At 35.2% G+C, this 25,332-nt stretch overlaps 3 protein-coding genes and 1 pseudogene across 3 annotated transcripts in view; all 4 read left to right on the forward strand.

Annotated features, from left to right (window-relative positions):
• Positions 1–2,840: 2,840 nt before the first annotated feature.
• LOC126699274 (acidic endochitinase-like) lies at positions 2,841–3,452 on the forward strand (annotated as a pseudogene).
• Positions 3,453–5,017: 1,565 nt separating this feature from the next.
• LOC126698719 (acidic endochitinase-like) overlaps positions 5,018–25,332 on the forward strand; it is a 30,029-nt gene continuing 9,714 nt past the window's right edge. Inside the window, exon 1 of the mRNA XM_050396118.1 lies at positions 5,018–6,008. Within this exon, the coding sequence (XP_050252075.1) occupies positions 5,069–5,953 (885 nt within the window). The 5' untranslated portion in view covers positions 5,018–5,068 and the 3' untranslated portion in view covers positions 5,954–6,008. The remainder of the gene's footprint in view (positions 6,009–25,332) is intronic.
• LOC126700721 (uncharacterized) lies at positions 21,281–22,093 on the forward strand. Its single transcript, XM_050398916.1, has one exon. It carries the CDS (start codon positions 21,281–21,283, stop codon positions 22,091–22,093), a length of 813 nt encoding a protein of 270 aa, XP_050254873.1.
• On the forward strand, positions 22,190–24,651 carry LOC126700722 (uncharacterized). Its single transcript, XM_050398917.1, has 4 exons — positions 22,190–23,568; positions 23,661–23,918; positions 24,006–24,117; positions 24,214–24,651. Exons 1-4 carry the CDS (start codon positions 22,190–22,192, stop codon positions 24,649–24,651), a joined length of 2,187 nt encoding a protein of 728 aa, XP_050254874.1.

A 25,332-nucleotide genomic window follows, 5' to 3' on the forward strand; every position in this document is an offset into this window, starting at 1 on the left:
GGTTTTAATTTTTCTTAAGATCTTGGCAAAGATGCATATATTTTGTAATCTGACCAAATCAATGTGACACTGAGAGGAAATTGATAAAGTTCAATGTGTGGAACAAATTCTGTTACCTTAAATTAACAGTCGATTGGAGGATTGTTAAATGGAAAAGCTAAAGGTCCCCTTTGTGTATTGTAATTTGAATTAAATATTGGAAATCATGAAAGGGAAAGGCATAAAGTTGAGGTAGCATTAGTGACTCGTAGGTGTCTCAACGTTGTGGCAAGCTAGGTTAAAGTATAGCAATCAAATAATTAAGGAGTGGAGGTTGGGAAATTCAAATTTAAAAATAATAAAAATAAGTTTCATTATTATTTTAATAATTAAAATCTTTGATAGTAGATTTTTCTTGGCTATGATTTGCAAATTATTGATTTGTCAACTCAATGAAAATATTGATCAACATGCATGGGTCAATTGAGTAATTATTTAATATTGTGGGAATAATATTGCTTCATTCTTTGTCATAATACTATGTTTTACTAATTAAAAATATGGTGAGACTGACCCAGATAAAAATCATTTGTCCCAACCTACATGCTATACTCTATGTTCCACCAATTGTAGCCTACCATTTGTCATTTTTTTTCTTACCTTTTTTTTTTTAGAGTTCCTTACAAATTAAACAAAGCATAAACGAAAAATCAAAAATCAAATACTTAGTATTCTGTAATTAGTGAAGTATAAAGCAAAACACTCATAGTGGGATAAATTTTTTTATTTTTTTATTTTTTATGAATCTAACCATTCATAAAAAAGAGGGAACATTTATTAAATAATTTTCAGGTTAAATTAGCAATATGGTGCTAAATCTAGATCTTAGAAAAGCGCACTAAATGACGTTGAGGGGAAGGGGACGTTGAGGAGTTCAGTATGTACTACTCCAATAATTGCTTCTCCAAATCTTCCAATAATATCTTTTTATACGGGGAAAAAAAAATCTCTTATAGGAGGACAATACCATAATCTAAAACAGAAATGATGGGTCAAGTTAAAAGAAGATTAATGCATAGGATATATATATATATATAATTTTTTTTTTTTTTTTGAGAATGTTAATGCAGAGGATTTAGAGTGATTTGATTGAATAAATTCTATAGTTGATCCTTTAAAATAATTTGGATAAACTATATTTTAATCCCTCTAATTTATAGGCGTGGTTTCAAATTAAATGCGGTACTTTTAAAATTAAGGCTTATACTTAGAAAAAAAAATAAAGTTTCAACTCGAACCATAAGCCCATTATTGATAGTGACATCTTTAAAAAAAAGTTAAACAAAATGACAGCATTTGGTTATTTTAATACATGTGTTTATTGTATGAACAATATTACTTCATGATATGTTTAGCAAAAAAAAAAAAAAAACCCAAAACTATAGGGTTAATTTAAAATATAGTATATATATCCAAATTAATAATATTTTGATGTGTTCAGTAATGTGCTATGGAGTACTCTGAAGTGCTCAATAATTTTTAAATGCAAGGTAATAAAATAACATCATCCTCAAAAAACATTTAGACTCCATAGTCCACAGTCATTTTTTAAATGTAAGATAAAACTTTCTATATATATATAAGATAAACTAAATAATCATAATTGGTTCTTGCAGTCAAATGGTGCCTGTCTTCCCTTAAAAAGAAATATGAATTGCATTCAAGGCAAGGACGAGGAGGACTTTGAGAGAAGAAAGGCTACCATCCATTGTGTGGATAAAACGGATAAGCTAAACAAAAAGGTATAAGCTAAGCAGTAATTAATCAGATTGGCATCTTCTGGAAGACTATTGGAAATTTTTGTCCCTATCATGAAGCATATGCCACGTACTAGGTCTTGTTTCACATTCTTGACTATCGGATAGTATGCGCATCCTTTTCAAGATTGATGGCTTTAAAGTTCGAAAACCAATTAGACGTAGCTTGTTCTTGAATTTGGGTGACAATATCTGATGGGAATAGGTCCATAATAAATAAAAATATACTTGTACTGCAACTTATAACCGATTTTCTAGCTAAGAGCTTATTGTTCAACAAGTTTTTACTTCTTAATGTTTTTAACGAAAACATTCAGAATTCATATCCTTCCTAACTATTTTGTAATATTTATCTTATTTTTTAAAAAAATTGCAAAGTAAATTTGTTTCCTTAAATAAAATCCTCAAATCATTAAGATTAATATACAAACAAGTCATACATGCATAATATTTCTTTAAAGCAGAGACTACACCGGAGCATATGTACCCATGCACAAGTTCAACTTTGCTTTTTAACTCTTTCTCTGAGGGAGGGACCAGGTTGTCGTAGCTTGATTGATGGGATGCTTGAATTGTTAAATGAACTTTGGGCTAGAATATAATTCGTTAACTGCAAGACACGGCTGTCATACTTTTCTACCCTTATAAACCTTGTGGCATGACCCTACTTCAAATTTTCATATGAAATCCATTTTATAGTTAAGTTTTTTTTTTTTTTTTTTGGATTTAATAATGTACATAATAAAATCAAACTAATTCACAATAAATTTGTACCCACTCCACTATTCTTGATCCCAAAAAAAAAAAAATAATAATAATAATAAAATAAAATTTAAAAAAATAATAATAAATAAATAAATAACCTAAGAGGATCCCAATATGGCTGCCCATAAACAAGCATCATTAATCTTATTGTCCCTCTTAATCATCTCTTTATGTAAATCCTTACAGGCTGCTGGGATTGCCATATATTGGGCCTAAAACTCCAATGAAGTCTCCTTGGCTGACAATTGTGCTACAACGAACTACCAATATGTGAACTTAGCTTTCTTAAACATTCGGTAATGGTCAAACCCCAATGCTAAACCTAGCTGGGCACTGTGACCCCAGTGCCAATACTTGTACCCGTTTCAGCTCTGAAATCAAAGCTTGCCAAGGGCAAGGCATCAAAGTCTTCCTTTCACTTGGAGGCTCTGATGGCAGCTACACACTTTCTACAGCTGATGATGCAAAGCAAGTAGCAAATTACCTTTGGAAAAACTATCTAGGAGGTGAGTCCTAGGTGATGCAGTTTTGGATGGCATTGATTTTGGCATTGAGATTGGTTCAACCCAACACAATGATGAACTTGCTAGGACATTTAAATGGAATTAGCCAACAAAAAAAGGTGTACTTAGCAGCAGCCCCACAATATCCATTCCCAGATACTCATCTAGATACCGATATCAAAACCGGTTTGTTTGATTATGTTTGGGTTCAATTCTACAACAACCGTGATTGTCAGTTCGCAGGCAATGCTAATGACCTTTTGAATTCATGGAAAACATGAACTACGGTTCAAGCAAAGCAAGTGTTCTTGGGGATACCATCTCGGCTCCAGAGGCTGCTGAAAATGGTGGAGTTATCACAGCTGATGTGATAAAATTAAAATCAGGTCCTTCCATCTATTAGGAGACTTCTCCCAAGTATGGAGGGGTTATGATTTGGAACAAAATTTTGATAAGGGGTATAGTGCATCCATAAAGAGTGCAGTCTAAGTCTAAGTCAATGCCTAAACCACTCAATGCCCTCCTGAATAAGGAATGCATAGTAGTATTTTCACTACCTATGGATTGTAACAGAGATTTATGACAATAAAACTTGCTTGCATGCACTTCATTTGGAAAAATATTGAATATAATGTTGCAATTGACACCTATCATATTCAAGTTTGTTTTGAGCCTTTGCATTCGTAAATTGTATGATTTTTCACTCCAAGCAATAGCTTAAAGATTTATGTTGATTTTTTTGGAAAGTGTTGGGCTTAATTTGAAATTTCTGAAAATGTAAGATTTTAAAATATAGTTTATCCAAATAATATTCTGTTGTGTTCAGTATTATGTTATACATAGAATACTCTGTAGTGCTGACATCTTTAATCAATACTTTTTAAATGTAATGTAATAAAATAATGTCATCCTTAAAAATTATATAGATTCCATACAGTAATTTTTTTTAAATGTAAGATAAATTATATATATAATCATCATTAATTAGTTTTTTCAGTGAATTGGTGCATCTCTTCTCTTATAAGGAAATATGAATTGCATTCAAGACATTAAACCATGAGCTATGTCATTCTACCTTAAAATTAATTGGCAATAAAAAAAATACACTCAAATCTTTTATGCATTTGATATCATGTCCCACGAACCTATTTTTAGAGTAGTTGTTGAAAGTCGAATTATGGTCCTCCCAATCCCTCCCTCAAAATAACGTCCTCGCAACTCAAACTCATAACTTTAGCTCTGATATCACTTGTCAAACCATAAACTATATCACATTCAAATCTTTTATGACATTTGATATAATGTTTTGTGGACCAATTTTTAGAGCAATTGTGGGGGTTGAAATTGTGCCCCCAACACAAGGCAAGCAAAATGAAGAGGACGGTAAGGAAAGAAAGACCATCTATTGTGTGGACTTGTCAAACCATAAGCTATATCACATTCAAATCTTTTATAACATTTGATATAATGTTTTGTGGAGCAGTTTTTAGGGTGAAATTGTGCCCCCAACACAAGGCAAGCAAAAAGAAGGACTTTAAGGGAAGAAAGACCATCTATTGTGTGGATAAAAATTAAAAAGGATAAGCTAAGCAGTCATCATATTGGCATCTTTTGGAAGACAGTTGGAAATTTATATACCTTCATGAAGCATATGCCATTGAAGCCTTACAAACTTCCAATTAGATGAAGTAATTTGGCAGGTGTCTTTTTGCCACGTACGAGGTCATATGTCACTTTCATGGCTATCGGATAGTAAGCTCTTTTTCAAGATTGGTGGCTTCAGAGTTCGAAAACCAATTAGACATAGCTTGTTCTTGAATTTGGGTGACAGGTGATGGGAGTGGGTCCATTATAAATTAAAAATTAAAAATTAAATTAAAAAAAAAAAAACTATATAGTTTTTTTTTTTTGGATTTAATAGTGTACATAATAGACTTAAACAGCTATAAATTTGCACCCCCTCGACCATTCTTGAGCCAAAAAAGAACCCAAAAGGATCCCAACATGGCCGCCCATAAACAATCATCATTCCTTTTATTGTCCCTCTTAATCATCTCTTTATGCAAATCCTCACAGGCTGCTGGGATTGCCATATATTGGGGCCAAAACTCCAATGAAGGCTCCTTGGCTGACACTTGTGCCACAGGGAACTACCAATATGTGAACATAGCTTTCTTATACACATTCGGTAATGGTCAAACCCCAAAGCTAAACCTAGCTGGGCACTGTGACCCCAGTGCCAATACTTGTACCCGTTTCAGCTCTGAAATCAAAGCTTGCCAAGGGCAAGGCATCAAAGTCTTCCTTTCACTTGGAGGCTCTGATGGCAGCTACACACTTTCTACAGCTGATGATGCAAAGCAAGTTGCAAATTACCTTTGGAATACCTATCTAGGAGGTAAGTCCAATTCACGTCCACTGGGCGATGCTGTTTTGGATGGCATTGATTTTGACATCGAGTTGGATTCAACCCAACACTACGATGAACTTGCTAGATCACTTAATGGATTTAGCCAACAAAAAAAGGTGTACTTAGCCGCAGCTCCACAATGTCCATACCCAGATGCTCATCTAGATGCCGCCATCAAAACCGGTCTGTTTGATTATGTTTGGGTTCAATTCTACAACAACCCTGGATGTCAGTACTCAGGCAATGCAAACAACCTTTTGAATTCGTGGAAAACATGGACTGCTGTTCAAGCTAAGCAAGTGTTCTTGGGACTACCAGCGGCTACCGCGGCGGCTCCAAGTGGTGGATTTATCCCAGCTGATGTGCTCAAATCTCAGGTCCTTCCATCTATTAAGACTTCTCCCAAGTATGGAGGGGTTATGATTTGGAACAAAAATTTTGATAATGGGTATAGTGCATCCATAAAGAGCGCTGTCTAGGTCATTGCCTAACTTGCAAACAATATGGCATGCTGAATAAGCTACTCATCAATAGGTCACTACCTATGAACTGTAACAAATATCTATGACAATAAAGCATGGTTGCATGTACTTCATAATTTTGATGCATATAGCAGACTATAATGTGACATTTGATATCTATCATATTCATGCATTAAACCAAGTAAAAAGAAATAAAACAAGATAATCCTTACTGAGTTGTAATGCTTTTGATTTAGGAAACTTTGAATGTTTGATGCACTTAATGAAGATAATATTAGAAATAATATTAATCCTTATGGTCGGAAATGAAAGATTCAGTAGATTCGTAGTTTCTCTTCATAAGTTGGTTGTTACTATTTTTTATATAATCTCCGTATGGTATGGTATACCAAACATGCGCTACAAAATCATTACAATTCAATGATATTATCTTATTCTTCTATGCAGAGTTGATCTTCCTCACCTATAATAATAATAATAATAACAACGAAAACACAACACGACGATAAACCAGTTGTCGAACTAATTCAACAACTAGCTCAAGTGGAAGTTGAATTATTCTCATAGGATTTAGGAGCTAAGAGCGTCTTTGGCCAACCATTTTTCATCACTCAATTTCCATCACATATCACTCATAACTCATAACTCATCACTCAATTTTTCACACCCGTTTGGCATCATCACCAAATTTCCATTACTCAATATTTTTTACACTATTTGTGGGTCCATACCTGTCAGCCGGTGCAGCTTTTCTTTTTTTTTTTTCTTTTTTTCTTTTTCTTTTTTTTTCCCAGTACCCAAACTCACCGAAGCTAAAAATAAAAAAATAAAAACAGAACTGAAGACCGAACCAGTGAAAAAAAAAAAAAAAAAAAAAAAAAAGGTCAAAATTAAAGGTGGTCAAAAGTTATGGCTGTGGGTCCCTCATGTGTGTTTATTTATGGAAATGCCATTGAGTTATAAGTTATGGAAACTGAAAACAACCTTTGGTTGTTTTCAGTTTCCATAACTCATAACTCAAAAATCAAAGAATTGAGTGATGGAAACAGAGTTATCGTTTAGCCAAACAACCTTTTTACTATGGGTCCCACCATTTTTGAGTTATGAGTTATGGAAACTGAGAATTGAGTTACGGAAACAGCTAAACCAATCAGGCTCTAAACCACTTCTCTATTAATCTAATATCAAATATCATTTAAAAAATATATATATGTTGGGTGCACTGCACCATGAGTCCAGCCCACGTAATAGACATGCTCATTTAATGAGCATGTCATTCATGGTTCTTAACTTTTCTTCATTATATACAAAGTCAACATGGGTTGGTTGGCTTAGGCATGTTGGACACGCTGAAGGAAGAAAGAAAAGAAAGGAGTAAAAGGCAAGGTCATTCGGCTAAGGGAGAGTTGAAGAAAAAAAATTGGTTGAAGCAAAGTCAAGATAGGTTGGCTTGCATTTATTGTGACTTGATGTGAAAAGTGTGAAACAGAGAAAAGAAGGAAAAGATGAAGAATTAAATGGAGAGGCCATTCGGCCATTTGTGCAGAGGGGAAAAAGAAGTGAATCCCAGAGTGTGGTGAGGACTGGGTGCAATCTTGAAGAACTGCATGAGTGAGAGCAATAAGCAAAAGAAAAAAGAAAAATATAGAGTAAGAGAAAATATACAATGAGAATGAGAGCAATAAGTGAAAAGAAAAATAAAGTTTTTTTTACTCAAGTTGTATTTCTAAGTGTTGTAATCTCTATTTAATATGGTGAAATTATTCGAAGTTTGTCCCGTGGTTTTTCCCTTCAAGGGAAAAGGGTTTCCACGTAAATTTTTGAGTTCTTGTGTGGTTGTGCTTCCGCTGTACTTGTTAAAATTTATTCACAGTTATATAGAATTTTTCCCAACAATATATATATATTTGAAGTCGGTTTTAATTTTTAAATGAGGCGGATCTTATCACCCGCAAAGCTCCTCATCTCCTTACTCCTAAACTCCTCACTTGGCCATTGTTTATTTATTTTTATTCTTTTATTAAAAGACTGCAACTTTATTAAGAAGAAGATAAATTTAGTACATCTTGAACCAAAACAGACTCAATAAAAGCTGAATTTTCCTTTATCCAAGTTACATAATTTTCAATACTCTTGACATGCTAAGCCAAGATGTGAACTAGTCGGTTCCCTGAACATGTGAGATCTGTGAAGTCTTGAATGCTTGTAACTTCTGACAAATGCTTGCGATGATGTTATAGACAGACACTCAAAGGACTACTAACACCAAACATGGCGGCTACAATCAGTTTTGAATCACATTCAAAATGAAAACCAACGTCCCAAGCGAAGTCCACGGCTTCCTCCAAAGCTTTGGCTTTGGCTTCTAATGGACCCGACGGGCAGTACACCTTCTAGTTAGAAGTATTATATTTGGGCCTAAATTAAAATTATATTATTCCTATTTATATTGCCTCCCATGCTTTAGATGTATTATGTGTAAATATAGTCTAGGAAGAAGTCAACGGATCCACTCTGAACCTCATGCGGACTTTTTTTTAGTTCCGTACCTCCTTAATTATGTCACTCATATTATATTTAGTGTTATATCAATGCTGATATTTAGTCTGTAGAAATGCTCCTCGTATAACTAATTTGCTTTTTGCTGATGACTCTTTGATTTTTTGTCAGGCTAATAAAGATGAAGTGCAGGTTGTTTTAGATACTCTACAGCTTTATGCTAATGCTTCTGGCCAATGCATTAACCTAGAGAAGTCTTCTGCTTACTTTAGCAGCAATGTATTTGTGGAGCAAAAAGCATGGATTATTGATAAACTGAAGGTGAAGGCCGTGGAAAGGTTTGATTCTTATTTGGGGCTGCCTACTTTGATTGGACGGAGGAAATATGATTCTTTTGCTTTCCTTAAGGAACGAGTTTGGAAAAAGATGCAAGGTTGGAAAGGGAAGTTGCTTTCTAGGGCGGGGAAAGAGATTCTGATAAAAGCAGTGGCTCAATCTATTCCCACCTATACGATAGGGGTGTTTCAATTGCCTGGAAAATTATGTGATGAGTTGGATGCTATGTGTGCCAGATTTTGGTGGGGCCAAGTTGGTGAAGAGAGGAAAATTCACTGGAAAAGCTGGAGCTTTTTAACACAGTCAAAGAAAGAGGGTGGGATGGGCTTCCGAGATATTAGATCCTTTAATTTAGCTATGCTAGCAAAGCAAGGATGGTGGTTGTTGCAAGATAAAAACTCTCTTTTGTATAATTGTTTTAAGGCAAAATATTTTCCGCGGTGTGAGTTCCTTGAGGCGAAGGATTGTCAAAATAGCTCTTACGTTTGGAAGAGCTTGCTGGCTGCCCAACCGGTTTTGAGGAGAGGGTGTTATTGGAGAGTGGGTAATGGTGCTTCCATCCATGTTCTGAAGGATTGTTGGTTACCTAATCAGCCAGCTAGAAAAATTTTGTTCCAACCCGAGGAGGATATTTGGGAGTGGAGGGTTTCAGACTTAATAGATTGGCAGACCCACCAGTGGGATAGAGAACGGATTCAGGCTTTATTCCATCAGTTTGACGCTGAAGCTATTCTTCAGGTTCCTTTGAGCAAGCGGGTTGTGCAAGATTCCTTGGTATGATTGTTTACAAAGAAGGGCAGCTATAGTGTGAAGTCCAGGTACCATGTCGCTAAGCTATTGAAGATGGCAGAGAGTTCCTCAGGAGAGACTTCAGTGCAAAGAGCAAGCACTTCCTTATGGTTACGGGTTTGGAAAGCAAGGGTCCCCAATAAGGTAAAACTCTTTTCTTGGAGAGCATGTCAAAATATATTGCCTACACGGGATAATTTGGTTCGGAGAAGGGTGGTGGAGGATGCGAGTTGTTGCTTCTGTCATAGAGCTACAGAAACGGTATTGCATGTGCTTTGGGAGTGTGGGGCTGCACAAGATGTGTGGGCGAGTAGTGCTATCAGATTTCAAAAATTTGGGACTGAGCAAGTGGATTTTAGACAGCTAGTAGCTGGTCTCATGCCGAAGCTGTCATTGGAGGAATGGGATTTATTTTGGGTGATTTGTTGGCAAATTTAGCTACAGAGGAACACGGTGTTGCATGGGGGTGTTTTCCAACACCCATCACGGTCTCACCAACGTGCATCAGATTATTTGAAAGAGTTTGTTGAGGCTCAAGACCAACTGAGTGTACCTGTATCAGTCCACATCCCTGCAAGTCAAGCATGGCAGCCACCACAAGGAGAGTTCTTCAAGCTGAATTTTGATGGAGCCAGTTTTGATAATGGTGCGACTTTGGGATATGGTGCTGTTATTCGCAATAGGAATGGTGAAGTTATGGCTGCTGTATCTACCAAGGGAGGTGCTGTGAGGGATAGTGAAGAATTGGAGGTGATGGCTTGTCGCAAAGCTTTGGAATTTGCTATAAACGCTGGTTTTATGGAGGTGATACTAGAAGGTGATAATGCCCTGGTTATGAAGACAGTTTCACAGGCTCAACCAAACTTCTCTCTGCTTGGATTGATCTATGAAGATATTTGGTGCTTGGCTGCAGGTTTTAGATCCATCTCAACTAGCTGTGTTAGGCGTAGTGCCAATGGTGTTGCTCATGCTTTGGCAAAATTTGCTAGGTTATCTAATAATGATATTGTATGGATGGAGGAGGATCCTCCCCCTGCTGTGGATGCTCTGTATTTGGATTCTAGTCTTTTGATTTAATGAAAGTCATTTGGTTCCGGTTTCAAAAAAAATGCTGATATTTGAAATGATAGTTTAGTAGTAATGACATTTTTGTTTGATATCTCATATTTTTTATTCTAACTTCATACTTCCCTTCTCGTTATCTATTTTTTTTTTTTTTTTTAAATTAAAGTTAAGAGTTTCTTTATAATTCAATTGTTACCATAAGCGTAAAAGGGAGAGAATTTGGCTCGTATAAAAAATTAGAATCTACTTAAATTACAAGCTCTTGAGTCTTGACAATCCTTCATTCTCCTGTATATAACTGGAAACTTTTGTGTGATGTGATGAACATGATGAATCTCGTTATGTATAATCAAATGACACTTAACACTTATACTATTTCGTATGTAATTTATAAAGCTTCCCATTTCAGGAAATTAAAAAGAAAAAAAGTTAGTCTATCTCTACTCTCTAGTGGCAGAAAGTTGGCCATCTTTAATTGTGAGCTTGCATTTGGAATTTATGCTAATTCAAAAAGCATATGCCATTGAAGCACAAACGTCCAATTAAATGTTTGATGAATAGGAAATTCCTGTATCCCTAAAAATTTGTACAAAATATCTATGCATTATACACCAGGTTTGGCTTAGCCTAAGCTAAGGAAACACACAATTGAATCCCAGGCAAAAATATGTCACAACTTACAAGTTACGACAGTCATTATACTTAGGAGAATGTTAACCAACACCGCATGGTGCTAGTTAAGGGCAGAAAAAACAAAAAATATCTGTCAGAAAAAGTAAAAAATATCTTAAAATAATACCTGTAAACTGAAAAAGTAACATAAATTGAGACAGAAGACACAATTTTTTTCAGAAAAAGGAGTGCTTAACAAGCACCGTGCGGTGCCCGTTAATATAACCCTTATACTTATTCGATTTTTCCACACAAAAATATTGTCTTATACACGGAAAGACACGTTATAATTTTTCTTCCTTTGTCTTTGCTTTGGAGCCCCACATGAACGGGACAAGTTGTCTTCTAATGCCATGTTCATTTATAATAGACGACAAGGTGATGGTATTTATTCAGTGTAAGACCCGTTACTCCTATGTAAGAAGAAAAGCAGGCATTAATGTATTGTGCTTTGAGAGAGAATTGAATAATTACACGAAAATTACAGACATGATAATGACAACTCGGAAACAAGAATACAAAAATATGTTAGAGCTGTCAATAAGAAAAAATGGTTGTAGTTTGTATTGACTTATTTCCTCATTCTTAAAGAGAAAAAAATTGCCTCTATTTCCTCTTCTTCTTCTTTTTTTTTCTTTTCTTTTTTTTTTTTTTTTTAATGAGAGCCAATAAAACTACAAAAAGATCTGTAAGATTTATCTATAAATTTTTTTTTTTTTTTTTTTTTTTTAATTTATACTACCATGCTATAATTCCCTTGTGACTTTGGAGACCGACATGCACCTGTATCTTTCAGTGCCACCTTCACCTATATTGGCCCAAACGACGGGGTTAAATACCCAGATGCTGCCAAATCTTCCTATCCCTTGGACCTAGGCAAAACAAGGAAATGTCTACTTATCTGCGGTTCCACAAGACCCAATTCCTAATGAGAATCTAGATTTGTTCTATCGAAAATGGCCACTTTGATTATTTTAGTTTCAAATTTCAATTCTACAACAAACTGAAAGTGTCATTATACGAACAATGCTGCAAATCTTTCAAGCACTTGGAACCAATTATATTCAATCCAAGCAGCTATATCTTTTTTGGGATTCCTACAGATCTTGAGTTGGATATATTTCGCCTGATCAATTTACTAAAGTCTCAGATTCGTCCATGTACATAAGATGGGGAGGAATCATGCCATTGAAAATGAAAAAAAATTTAGTTTGACAAAGTGTACAGTACTCCAACGCTATCAGGGACAGTATCTGTAATTTATTAGTGCTATATTAGCATAATTACCTTCATGTTATGTCACGTTCATTTTTGTATATATAATTTGATAATTATAAGTTAAAACCTGAGAGGGATTCAAACTCTGGTTCTCTTAACATGAGCAAATTATGCCATTAAGATATAAGATTTTTAAATATTTTACATTTCCTTTTCATAATCTATTATGATTACATGTTTGCATGTACTTTAAAAAAAAAAATACTAAACTGTTTCTTTTTCAGCAGTCTAATGAATAAATTATTCTGGCCCCCTAAAAAATAAGTCCATCATTTTGAATGGAATTATTCAAAAATCTGACCAGCAACCACCACTTGATAACTTTGTAAATCCTATATATATACAGCTGTTAAAATTTCTGTATTTCATTCACTTTTTATGGCGCTGTGGTTTTTTCTTTTCTTCATCATTGGCCTACTTGAAAATTGGTGATTGAGGTGTTATTGTAAGGCCCTCTTAAAATTCATGATGGACAAGGAACTAAACAAGAACGAAGGGAATCCCAAAGCGTGGGTTGAAGAGTGAAAAAGCGTGGGTTGTTTCGTCATTTTGGCTCTGCATCCTTGTGTTATATATAGAAATACTCTGAAGTGCTGCCATCTTTAATCAAAACTTTTTAAATGTAATGTAATAAAATAATATCATCCTTAAAATTTATATAGACTCCATACAGTAATTTTTTTTATTTAAATGTAAGATAAATTATATATATATATATAGTAAGATAAACTAAATAATTATCATTAATTGGTTTTTGCAGTGAATTGGTTCATCTCTTCCCTTATAAGGAAATATGAATTGCATTCAGGCCGTGAGTTATGTTATTCTAACTTAAAACTAATTGGTGATAAAAAATGACACATTTATATTTTTTATGCATTTGATATTGTGCCTCACGAGCCTGTTTTTAGAGTGATTCTTAGAAGTTGAATTGTGATCCCGCCAATTTCTCTCTCAAAATAACGCTCCCGCAACTCAAACTCATAACCTTAACTCTAATACCACTTGTCAAACCATGAGTTATATCACACTTAAATCTTTTATGACATTTGATATACTAATATTTTGTAGACTTGTTTTTAGCGTAGTTGTAGAGGGAGTGAAATTATAGTACCCAACACAAGTCAAGCAAAAAGAAGAGGACTTTAAGGGAAGAAAGACCACCATCCATTGTGTGGACACTACAAAAAAACGCGATCTGCAGCCGCGTTTTGGAGCCGCGTTTTCCAAAAACGCGGCTCAATAACGCGGCTTCAGGCCAGTCCGGCTAAATTTTTTTTTTTTTTTTTTTTTTTTTTTTTTTTTTTTTTTTTTTTTTTAATTGTAGCTTGAGCTGCGTTTAAAAAACGCAGCTTCAGAAATGCTTGAAGTTTCAGTACAAGTCTGAAGCTGCGATTTGCGTTTAAAACGCAGCTTCAAGTTTCAGTATAAAAACAAAAAAAAAAAGAAACGTGAAACCCCTCACCATCGAAACAGAAAACTGGCTCTCCGATCGCACAAAACCCTCACCGATCGCCCACACTCCCCTCACCGATCGTACACTCCCCTCACCGCTCCAACACAGTCCCCTCACCGCTCGCACATCCCCTCACCGATTGCAAACAACTCTCACCGCTCCAACACACTCCCCTCACCGATCTGAGACAACTCTCACCGATCTCACACTCCCCTCACCGATCTCAGCCCACTCTCACCGATCTCAAGCTACCTCACTTCCACCCTATGTGAATCCCCTTCTTCCCTCTGCTCTTCCTCCTCTTCGTTTCCTTCTCATCGATCGCTGGCACACACCCATTCTCGCAAGGCCGACTAGCAATAAGTTTTTCAAAATTTTTTGTTTTGATTCCTGTTTTGGGGTTCCTATTTTTGCTTTACGGTTTCGATTTTAGGTTTAGGGTTTCGGCCGTCGATCTAGGGTTTTGATTTTGGGTATAAATGTTCAATTTCAATATTTGGTTTTATATTTCAATATTTCAATATTTGGTTTTGGAGATGTTTGATCGATGAATTCATATTGGGTTTATTCATGTTTGTCATTTTTGCTTGGTGGGTTTTTGATATCTGTGTGTGTGTGTGTGTGGTGCTGCTCTGTGTGTGTGTGTGTGTGTGTGTGTGTGTGTGTGTGTGTTGCTGCTGCTGCTGCTCTGTGTGTGTGTGTGTGTGTGTGTGTGTTGCTGCTGCTGCTGTGTGTGTGTGTGTGTGTATGTTGCTGTTGCTGCTGCTGCTGCTCTGTGTGTGTGTGTATGTTGCTGTTGCTGCTGCTGCTGCTCTGTGTGTGTGTGTGTTGTTACTGGTGCTGCTCTGTGTTTGTGTGTGTGCTGCTGCTGTGTGTGTGTGTGTGTGTTGCTGGTGCTGCTGTGTGTGTGTGTGTGTGTGTTGGTGTTGCTGCTGCTGCTGTGTGTGTGTGTGTGATGTTGCTCTGTGTGTGTGTGTGTGTGTGTGTGTGTTGCTTGTGCTGCTGCTCTGTGTGTGTGTGTGTGTGTTGCTGCTACTGCTGCTGTGTGTGTCTGTGTGTTTGTTGCTGCTGTGTGTGTGTGTGTGTGTGTTGCTGCTGTTGCTGCTCTGTGTGTGTGTGTGTGTGTGTGTGTGTGTGTTGTTGTTGTTGTTGCTGCTGTGTGTGTGTGTGTGCGCTGCTACTGTTGTGTGTGTGCTGCTGTGTGTGTGCTCCATCATCAAAATCCCAACGATCTCCCACTGGAGGCATCCAGAAATCATCTTCTTCTGCATCACTGTCATTATCAGACATATTTCTAACTTCAGAGATAATCTCCGCCCACTATACCGTTAAACCTATTGACAATGATATTATTACCACTTTAAAGCTGGTTGAAGCTTTCAAAAGTTTTAGGGTAAAAACTTTAAATCACCAAGGTTTCAAGGAATAACTATTGCGGGAATAACTTTTTTTTTTCTTTTGCTAAACAAGTTTTAGAACCTTGATTTGAACAACTTATCTCATTTATGTTAGGTGTGATAACTCAAATGCTTTGTTAGAATTTTTATTATTATTAAAGTACATATTTTGTCACATAATATGCAGATGGTAATAAACTAATAATGACATTTCAGAATTATTGATAATTTGTCCAATTTGGTCCATGTCGGTCTATTCAGTCTACCTTAGTCCTTTCGGTCCACTTCGATCCATTCAGTCTATTTCGGTCCAATTCAGTCCTTTTAGTCCACTTCAGTCCTTTCGGTCCATTCAGTTCACTTCGGTCATTTTGGTCCATTCAGTCTATTTTGGTCCAATTCGGTCCTTTTAGTCCACTTCAGTCCTTTCGGTCCAATTTGGCCCTTTGATCCACTCGATCTAATTGGTCCAGTTCAATCGAAAATGACAAAAAGTAATATAATTATTTTTAATTGTTTAATTTAATTATTTGTGGTATTATTTATTATCTTTGTTTATGTTCCCCCTACATGATATTATTATTTTTTTTTTTTATAGGGGTAAGAAATTTAAAGATTATGGTATTAAATTTAGTATCATAATCTACAATCTTGTAATGCATAAGTTATTCAATGGAATTCTATTTCATATGAAGATTGTGAAGCTCATCTTACAATGTATAAATTATATAACATATCATGGCAGAAATTCATCTGTAAATAAATTTATTGCCCTCTTCATTCTCTAACAATAAACGCCGTTAATATTTTCATACAATCACACAAACTAGTTAATATGATAAAACAAAGCCATACAAAGTAGCTTTTTATGTTCAAGACTCTTGTTATGTGGTTGGAAGAAGCACAGACTTTTTATTGAACATATATATATATCGATACAAAAAATTGTAAATGCCTCATGCATTGCATAGACCTACAACTAGTTATGATAATAACCAATCCATTAGGGAGGTAAAGTGCACTAATTTAATTTTTAAACTCATGTTATCCAATAACAAATGTTATACATGGTCAATGAAAAAAAAGTCATTTAGAACTATTTTATGTCATTTCCTTATGCCTTTTCACCCTCTAGTCCTTTTTTTTTTCTTTCTTTTTCTAATTTTAATTTTTTATTTTGCGAAACACACACTTTATTCTTGATGTTTGATTGGGAAATACGAGAAAAAATTTAATTTTTTTTTTTTTGTTTGGTTTGAGTGAAAAGGGAATGAAATAGGGTTGGCCCAACAAAATTTGGGGCCTAAGGAAATCAGATTTTTATTTGTGACTTTGTTTTAGATTGGTTTTGATTTTGAAGGTATTATTGTAGAGAGTGGCAGTTGGTTGAACTGCAAACTGTGGTTTGGTAAAGAATGGCCAACAGTTTAAGTCCATTTGTTTATGAAATGCATAGTGATCGATTAATCGTATTAGATTGGTTTGGTACAAACTACAAAGTAGGAAAAATTTTTGTTAAGTTTCTAGATGGTACAACTATTGGTGGACCCTGAAGTGGATTTTTTTTTTTTTTATTTTAATTATGAAAATTTTACTGACTAGTTTGTCTTATTTTACTATGATTATTGATGTCTTATGTTAGTTGTGAAATTTGATAGTGTTTGTTTACGGAGTTGGTTCAGTTGATAAGGTTAACAATATACTTTATATTATATTTTCTATGTTGGTATAAAATATATTAAAATAATCTAAAAGAAAGGAATAAATCTCATTGCTATGTTACAAAATAAAATTAAGTAAGCATCGCAACAATTGTTCCAAGACGAAAGCACCTATCTTTTTGGTACTCATGAAAGCTCACATCTAGATGTATCGTGTTTTGGATGAAGGGCATATCTCACTTGTAGTGCCTGTTGTATCAATTTCTCTTTCGTGATTAGTTAAGATGACTATTTATATGTGATTTGTCATTATTTTTTTTTTAGCAATATATGTGTGAATTTCAGTAAGATATTCTTATATTTTTTCAAGGGATTTTGTTAGTACTTTATTTTTTAATTCTTGAAGGAGGTAACAAATCATTTATTTATTTTTAATTATATACATACATACATACATACATATATATATATATATATATTGAGGTTTTAATGTTCTAGGAATATGTTCTTCTATCGAAGGAGTTAGAATTTCTTAATATTCATAATTACATATATGGTACCAATTCTCTTGTTAAAATATGTGTGTTTGGATTGACTTATTTGTTGCGTTGTTGATTTATTAAAAATGGGTGTATAAATGTAGTTGTACATAGAAACAACGGATGCTTTAAAAGGCTTTATATAGATAAGTTAATAATTTTTTTTATATATAAAAAAACCAAACTCAATATAAAGAATAAAACAATTTTATTTTATTTTTATTAAAACCTCTAGCCTCTTTATTGCGTGCATAGTCAGTTTTTGTGTCTTAAAAAAAAGGTGTAAAACAAAGTGTGCTTGACTGCCATCACAACCTGTTACTTGGTGTTGGGTTTGAAGATATAGTTTAGGAAGTTCTTAGAATAAGAATGTCTACATTGTAGTGATGGGTGTAGCAGTGATGCTTCTTGACTGTCTTGGCTACGTAAATGAGTTGGGAACTTTTATGAAGCGCAAACAATGTTGACATATTTACCACATCAGGATATGGCTAGGTTGTGGCACAAAAACATTAGAAGATATCTATTCAATGTTGCCAAAAAACAGGAAACCTACGATATTAATAAGTTTTTGTGTATATATTTATTTACGAAATTGGGTGTTTGTGAAGCTGATAGAGGGAAAGAAAGGAGATTTCAGTATGTTTGATTTGCTTTAACTATGTATTACTGTCGAGGTTTCAATATCTTATTTGCATCCAAGTTCAAGTAGAACTTTTTTCATTACAAAAACAAAACTTGTAACTTGTAGCTATTTTGACTATTATAGCTAGTGATCTTCAAAACAAAATAATAAATATATAATAATTCTGATTAGGTAGAATTATTAGTGCCCATATTGATCACATTAGGCATTGCTTTCTCTCAATAACGTAATAATTGGGTTCTGCCCTTTTTAGCTGATCCAACGTCTAATTTCATGTCAAACACATTTGTGCATTTGGATGTAGTTATTTACTAAAATCTTTTTTTTATGAAAGTTGGATAAAGTATTGTTAATTTATATCCAGAAAAAAAAAAAAAAAAAAAAAAAAAAAAAAAAAAAAAAAGAAAGAGGTTTTAAAAATCTATACTTAATAAGTTCAAAACTAAAGGAAAAATGCTTTGCCAAATGGACTTGTTTAGCTTTGAGAAAGGTTTCTAACTATGTACTTGTATGCACAATCCACTCTAATTTGCATGAAACTGCAACTGATAAGCAGCTACTATTGTTGAGCACGTGTACATGTATCTATTAATTAACATGTTCCTTACATGTCTTTCACAGGTGATGTTGTTCGCAAAGATTTGAAATTATAGTCAGAGGCACAAAGTTCACAAAAAATTCTGGTCACTGTGCAAGAAAATCCAAACGCCTCTCAAAAGTCATTCACCTTCATTTTCTTTCATTTTATCTTGGTACCCGCCCAATTCCCACGCCTTTTCTTCGTTGTGCTTACTATCTTTCTTAATTTGATGCGTCCTTGCATCTTTGTAACTCTTTTTGTTGTAATTGTTCTTTTCTTTTAATTATATAGATTAAGATTTGTATCATAGGGCTGTATCTGAGACATACGTAGCTGTATGATACAAATTTTGAAAAGATACTTGTAAAACAAACACAGTTGGAACATACCCAACGTGTAGTATTGTATTGGGAAGGGAAGTGGTTTTATATTTTAATGGGTGAATATCTCGCTCTTCATATTAATTGCATGAAGAGATGCCTGAGTGTGTGTGTGTGTGTATATGCAATTAACTTCAATTTCCTCTTAATTTAATAAGTTGGGAAGTACCTAAATATAGATATTATCACTTCATACATCTTCTCTTTTGACTAACTTATTTCATAAATGAAATAAATTTTCATAAATTAAATTATTTTCAACCCTTCATACAACTTTCTTCTTGACTAACGCTTTTCATAAATTAAATAAACTTTAAACTCCATAACAAAATGTGACAATCGACTCCCAACAAGTAATACCTAATTACATGGATGCATTCGGTTCTTTCCTGCTAATATAGAATCAACAAATCATATCGATTTGTTCGTAACAATTCACTTAGACCAACTCTTGGAACCTCAAAGGAGTGGGCAACAATATATTCTATTTTGGACTTACAATATCATCATACATAGCATTTAGTATATGCGCTCTATTACAATTCTATAGAAAATCAATTGTGTAAGCAAGATAATCGTTTTTCTATTATATTTTGTCATTAACCAAACATCAGTTCCCTGAAAATGAGTTCGAATAAAATAACAATTAAAATGAAGTCCTTGAGGTCAGCGGTGACATAAGTATGTAGTTACAGATTTTTCTTACAAACAAAAATAAAAGTACTCATAGTTGGTGTGTAATATAATATATAGCTTTCTTATACATCTTACATGTTTACATGATTGTACTACATTGTGTACATGTGGTCCAATCTTCTATCATGTTAAGAATTCTTGAGCTTCATTTTTGCTTCGTAATGGGGGTTTCAGGTAGGAAGACACTGAGTCATCTGTGATTTTTCATCTTCCACAGCTTGCTGAAGATAAGGTAGCTTTCTTTTCATTACTTGCCTTCTGGGAAATGCACCTGGGTGTAATATTTGATTACAATTAATACTTATTCCCTAATTTAGCCATAGTTGCCCTATAGTCGCGTTCCTTATAAATGTAGCTAAAACCCACCACAAATACCAGTGTTTTTAAAAACGTATCTATAGGTATCCTTTGTAAGAAGTACAAAGTTTCACATGATCATAGCTGCATTCATTTTGACTGTCTTCTCTGTATGTTACAAATACGACTATAGTTACAATAAGTAAGGCTTTAAAAACTTTAAATCACCCAACACAGTCAATCTTTGTATTTAATTTATAAATTTTGAAGATTCACAACACAAAATCTTAATTTCGTTGTATAATTTAATAGAAAGAAAAAAAAAATTATGATACATTACTCTTAATGGAAATAGTTATTACATTTGCATTATTGCTACATGTATGTTGTGACTTGTGAGGAATGCACAACCTTCTTAACAACCTACTTGTAATTTATGAACATGACAACACTTCATAGTTCCTATATATGTCAGTAAATGTTTTCTTCCTCTTTCCATAATAACAGTATTTAATATTTGTGTAAATGTCATATTTACAGATGCAAGTGAAAGTAGTATTATAGTAATTAGCCATTTTAGGTTGAATCACCACTATTGAATCCACAGGGGTTATTCGGTACATATTGAGAAACATACAAACAGGAAAATGATTTTAGCTTAGATTATCACATGTAGGAGACGACTTCTTTGTTGGACATAGTTATCTTGGTATTCTGGAGGTTATAATTATTACAATTGCATGCATATGTGATTTGTTAATATCTTATTCCAACAATTATGCTTAAAATATTCCAAACATATCACATTAAGTTATGCTTCATTTAGTATTACTATTTAGAAAATTGAAAGTATAGGTTATTCTTGATGTAGTGATATATATATGTTCTATGAAAATCTATGCATAGTTGGGTATGTTTGTTCTTTACAAATCAGTAATAGGCCTCAGATCACCTCTGAATCTAATTTGACGGTTTATTGGCTATGCATTACCAAATGTTGTTGTAGGTCAAATATTGTTTATCTTGTATAGTCATGGATAAAAGTTGGATGAAGAAGCAGAGGGGTTCAAGGGAATATATTGAAGGTGTACTTAAATTTGTGGAATTTGCATCAAAACATGCAAGCGATGGGAAAATCTTTTGTCCTTGTACCAAATGTGTGAATATGAATTTGGTACTGCCAGGGGTGGCACGTGAACATCTTTGGAGTAAGGGGATGCTTCAAAATTACACACTTTGGAAATGGCATGGGGAATCGGCGGCTGTGCCAACTGCCACTGAATGTGGGAGTAGTCATGTCCAAGAGTCCTTAGAACAATACGGTGACTTTCGTGGGATGTTGCATGATTTGTGCCCCACGCATGGAATGCCACCTGAACCAATGGACGAAGGGGAAACTGTGCAACAACCGACTCAAGGTCCAAATGATGGTGCACAAAAGTTTTACAAAATGATAGATGATGTGGACAAACCTTTATATGCTGGGTGTACAAAATTTAGCATATTCTCAGCCATCGTTGTGTTGTTCCAGTTGAAGACTCTTTGTGGTTGGACGAACAAGTCATTTACTATGTTGCTTCAACTCTTGATGGATATGCTCCCTTCTGACGCTAAGTTGCCAAAGGACCATTATGAGGCTAAGAAAATAGTTCGAGATTTGGGTTTGGGGTATGAGAAGATCCATGCTTGTCCCAATGATTGTATGCTATTTTGGAAGGAGAATGTTAACCTCGAGGCATGTCCTTGTTGCGAAGAAAGTAGGTGGAAACTGAATGAGGCATCTGTTACAAATAATAATGCCTCATCTAATAAGGGAAAGAAGAAAGCTGCAAAGATCCTACGCTAGTTTCCCTTAAAGCCAAGATTGCAGCGATTATTTTTGTCACCCGACTTGGCTAGTTCTATGAAATGGCATGCTAATGGTCGTACAGAGGACGGGGTAATGCGGCATCCTGCTGACTCGGATGCATGGAAAATGTTTGACACTACGCATTTACAATTCTCGTCTGAGCCTCGTAATGTCAGACTTGGATTAGCTGCGGATGGATTCAACCCCTTTGGAATGCTGAGTACTACTCACAGCACTTGGCCTGTCATGCTAGTCCCTTACAATCTCCCGCCTTGGTTGTGCATGAAACGGTCATCTTTGATTTTATCACTAGTTATTCCTGGACCTAAATCGCCAGGGATTGCAATAGATGTGTACTTGCAACCCTTAGTAGAAGAATTGAGGGAATTATGGGATGTTGGAGTAGAAGCGTACGATGCATCTTCAAAAAATGTATTCCAATTGCATGCAGCATTGATGTGGACAGTACATGACTTTCCTGCATACGCAGATGTGTCGGGTTGGAGTACGAAGGGTAAGTTTGCGTGTCCTTGTTGTGCCTCAGAGACCGACTCCAAATATTTAAAAAATGGCCGCAAATTCTGTTACATGGGACATAGGCGATGGTTGGGTAGTGACCACGAATTTCGGAAAGAAGATACTTTATTTGAAGGATTCACTGATATGCGAGTGGCTCCTGTGCCACCAGTTGCGTCAGACATAATTGTGGACACTGAAACTTTACTTACACGTTGTCTGGGAAAGAAATGTCAAGAAAAATACAACAAAAGAAAGAGAGGTGAGGCAAACCAGTGTGTTTGGAAGAAGAGAAGTATTTTTTTCACATTGCCTTATTGGAAGGATCACAAGTTGCGACACAATCTTGATGTGATGCATATAGAGAAGAATGTGATGGACAATATACTTGGCACTTTGCTGAACGTGAAGGACTGGACAAAGGACAATTACAAGGCACGCCTTGACTTGGCGGAAATGAGAATAAGGAGAGAACTCCACCTACAGCGAAAAGGTGATGATAAGTATATGATACCGCCTGCGTGTTTTCATATGACTACATTGGAGAAAGATGGTTTCTTGCAAGTTTTGCGAGATGTAAAAGTGCCCGATGGATATGCTTCCAACATCTCCCGCCGTGTCAACCTCAAAGAACATAAGATTTCTGGTTTAAAGAGTCACGATAATCACATCTTGATGCAACAACTCCTTCCAATTGCTTTACGAGGATCTTTGCCATCGCATGTTATTCGGCCTTTGATAAAGTTAGCTTGTTTCTTTAGGAAAATTTGTTCGAAAACCCTTACGGTGTTTGATATTGCGAGTGCTGAGGCTGACATTTCAGTGACGTTGTGTGAATTGGAAAAGATATTTCCTCCATCTTTCTTCACTGTGATGGTACATTTGGTCATGCACTTGGCTACTGAAGCCAAGATTGGTGGTCCAGTTCAGTACCGTTGGATGTACCCCATTGAGAGGTAAGTCATAGGTAATACATGTACAGTATGAGGTTTCATGTGTGCTTTGTAATAGCTAGTGTCAATTACTAACCTTGTCATGCGTATTATAGGTACCTCTCACGCCTTAAGTCTTATGTAAGAAACAGGGCTGCTCCAGAAAGGTGTATTGCCGAAGGCTACATAGTGGAGGAATGTTTAACGTTTTGTTCATGGTATATGGAAGGAGTCGAAACTATATTCTCACGACCCACAAGGACGATGGAGGAGTCAACAGGGGTGGTTTCAAGTGTGGCACTAGAAAGTATGGAATTGACCCAAGCTCATCGCTATGTGCTATTCAATTCCGAGAACATTTACCAGTTTCGTGAGTAAGTATTATGGACATCAATATAATTGCACGAGAATCCAATGTGCGCTCCGTGTATTAACACTAATACAATTGCCATCTCATGTAGGATGCACAAAAGTTTGACGAAGGATGAACTTCAAAAGGGCCACTGTCGTATATCCAATACTACTATTCATAAGCACCACATGGAGAACTTTTGTGGCTGGTTTAGATCTCACGTACGTGTCATATATTCAACTTTTTAACATTGTAACTTTCCCATAAGTAGAAGGACGGTACTAATTAGATTCAGTTAATTTGTTTGATTATATTAGGTGATGTCAATGACTGCTGCTGATAGGGAAAGAACTGGACTTAGTGATACACTTGTCACGCTTTCGAAAGGGTCATATACTTCAGTAAATCGGCTGAAACATTATGTCATAAATGGGTTAAAATTTAGGAGTTCGAATGTCGAGGGAAATAGAAAAATGCAAAATAGTGGAGTTAGTGTTGCCACTGAAGGTGGCAATATGTACTATGGTGTGTTGACAGATATCATTGAGTTGAATTATTCTGGCAATATCAAACATATGTTATTCAAGTGTAAATGGGTTGATGATCAAAATAGGAGGGGATATAAGACTGATGAGTTTGGGTTTCCTATGGTGAATTTTAATCATTCCGTACATGGTGGGGAGGAAATGGTGCATGAACCATATGTGTTGGCGTCTCAAGCTACACAAGTTTTTTATGTTGAAGATAAAAGGTAGAAAGATTGGTATGTTGTCGTTAAAATGAAAGCCAGAGATGTATTTGATGCAGGTATTGGGCCCCATTGTAATGAGGATGACACGGATGAGTTTCTTGAGAACATCTCGTACTCTGTCACTAGTCCTGATGTTGGTAGGGATGACCTTCGTTGGGGTCGAGATGATGTGAAGGGAATGACAATTGATGCCTTTATCATTGGCCCAAGAGATCTTCCTGAAATGGACGACTTGGATGAGTGTGAGTTCATTGATGATGACTCCAACGATGAAGATGACAACGAAGTCGATTACAGTGATGATGAGTAGTGTAATAGGATATTGTTGTGGTATGCGTAATTGTGTTATAGTTAATTATTATTGAAATTATAAGTTCTCATTTGTAAAGGCATATTGCGTGCAAAGTTTGACATTGTTGCATATATATGTACAAACTGTTATTTTGTCAAAATTGTTAAAAAATAAAAGTTTGAACATATAATCACTAATAACATAGACATATCTTTCCGGTTCGTTCAGGGCTCTGGAGTCACTATGACTCTGCGTATGACTTGAAAAGCACAACCTAGAAGGATTTAGACGTTTGAAAGGGTTGTTATTGTGAATTCCTCCCTATCAGTCTATGACCCTATCCTCTTTCACAATTTGCCTACGAATGTATGTAGTATGTACATGATTTAATTG

Source organism: Quercus robur, chromosome 9 (genome assembly GCF_932294415.1).
Source record: "Quercus robur chromosome 9, dhQueRobu3.1, whole genome shotgun sequence".
Lineage (NCBI taxonomy): Eukaryota > Viridiplantae > Streptophyta > Magnoliopsida > Fagales > Fagaceae > Quercus > Quercus robur.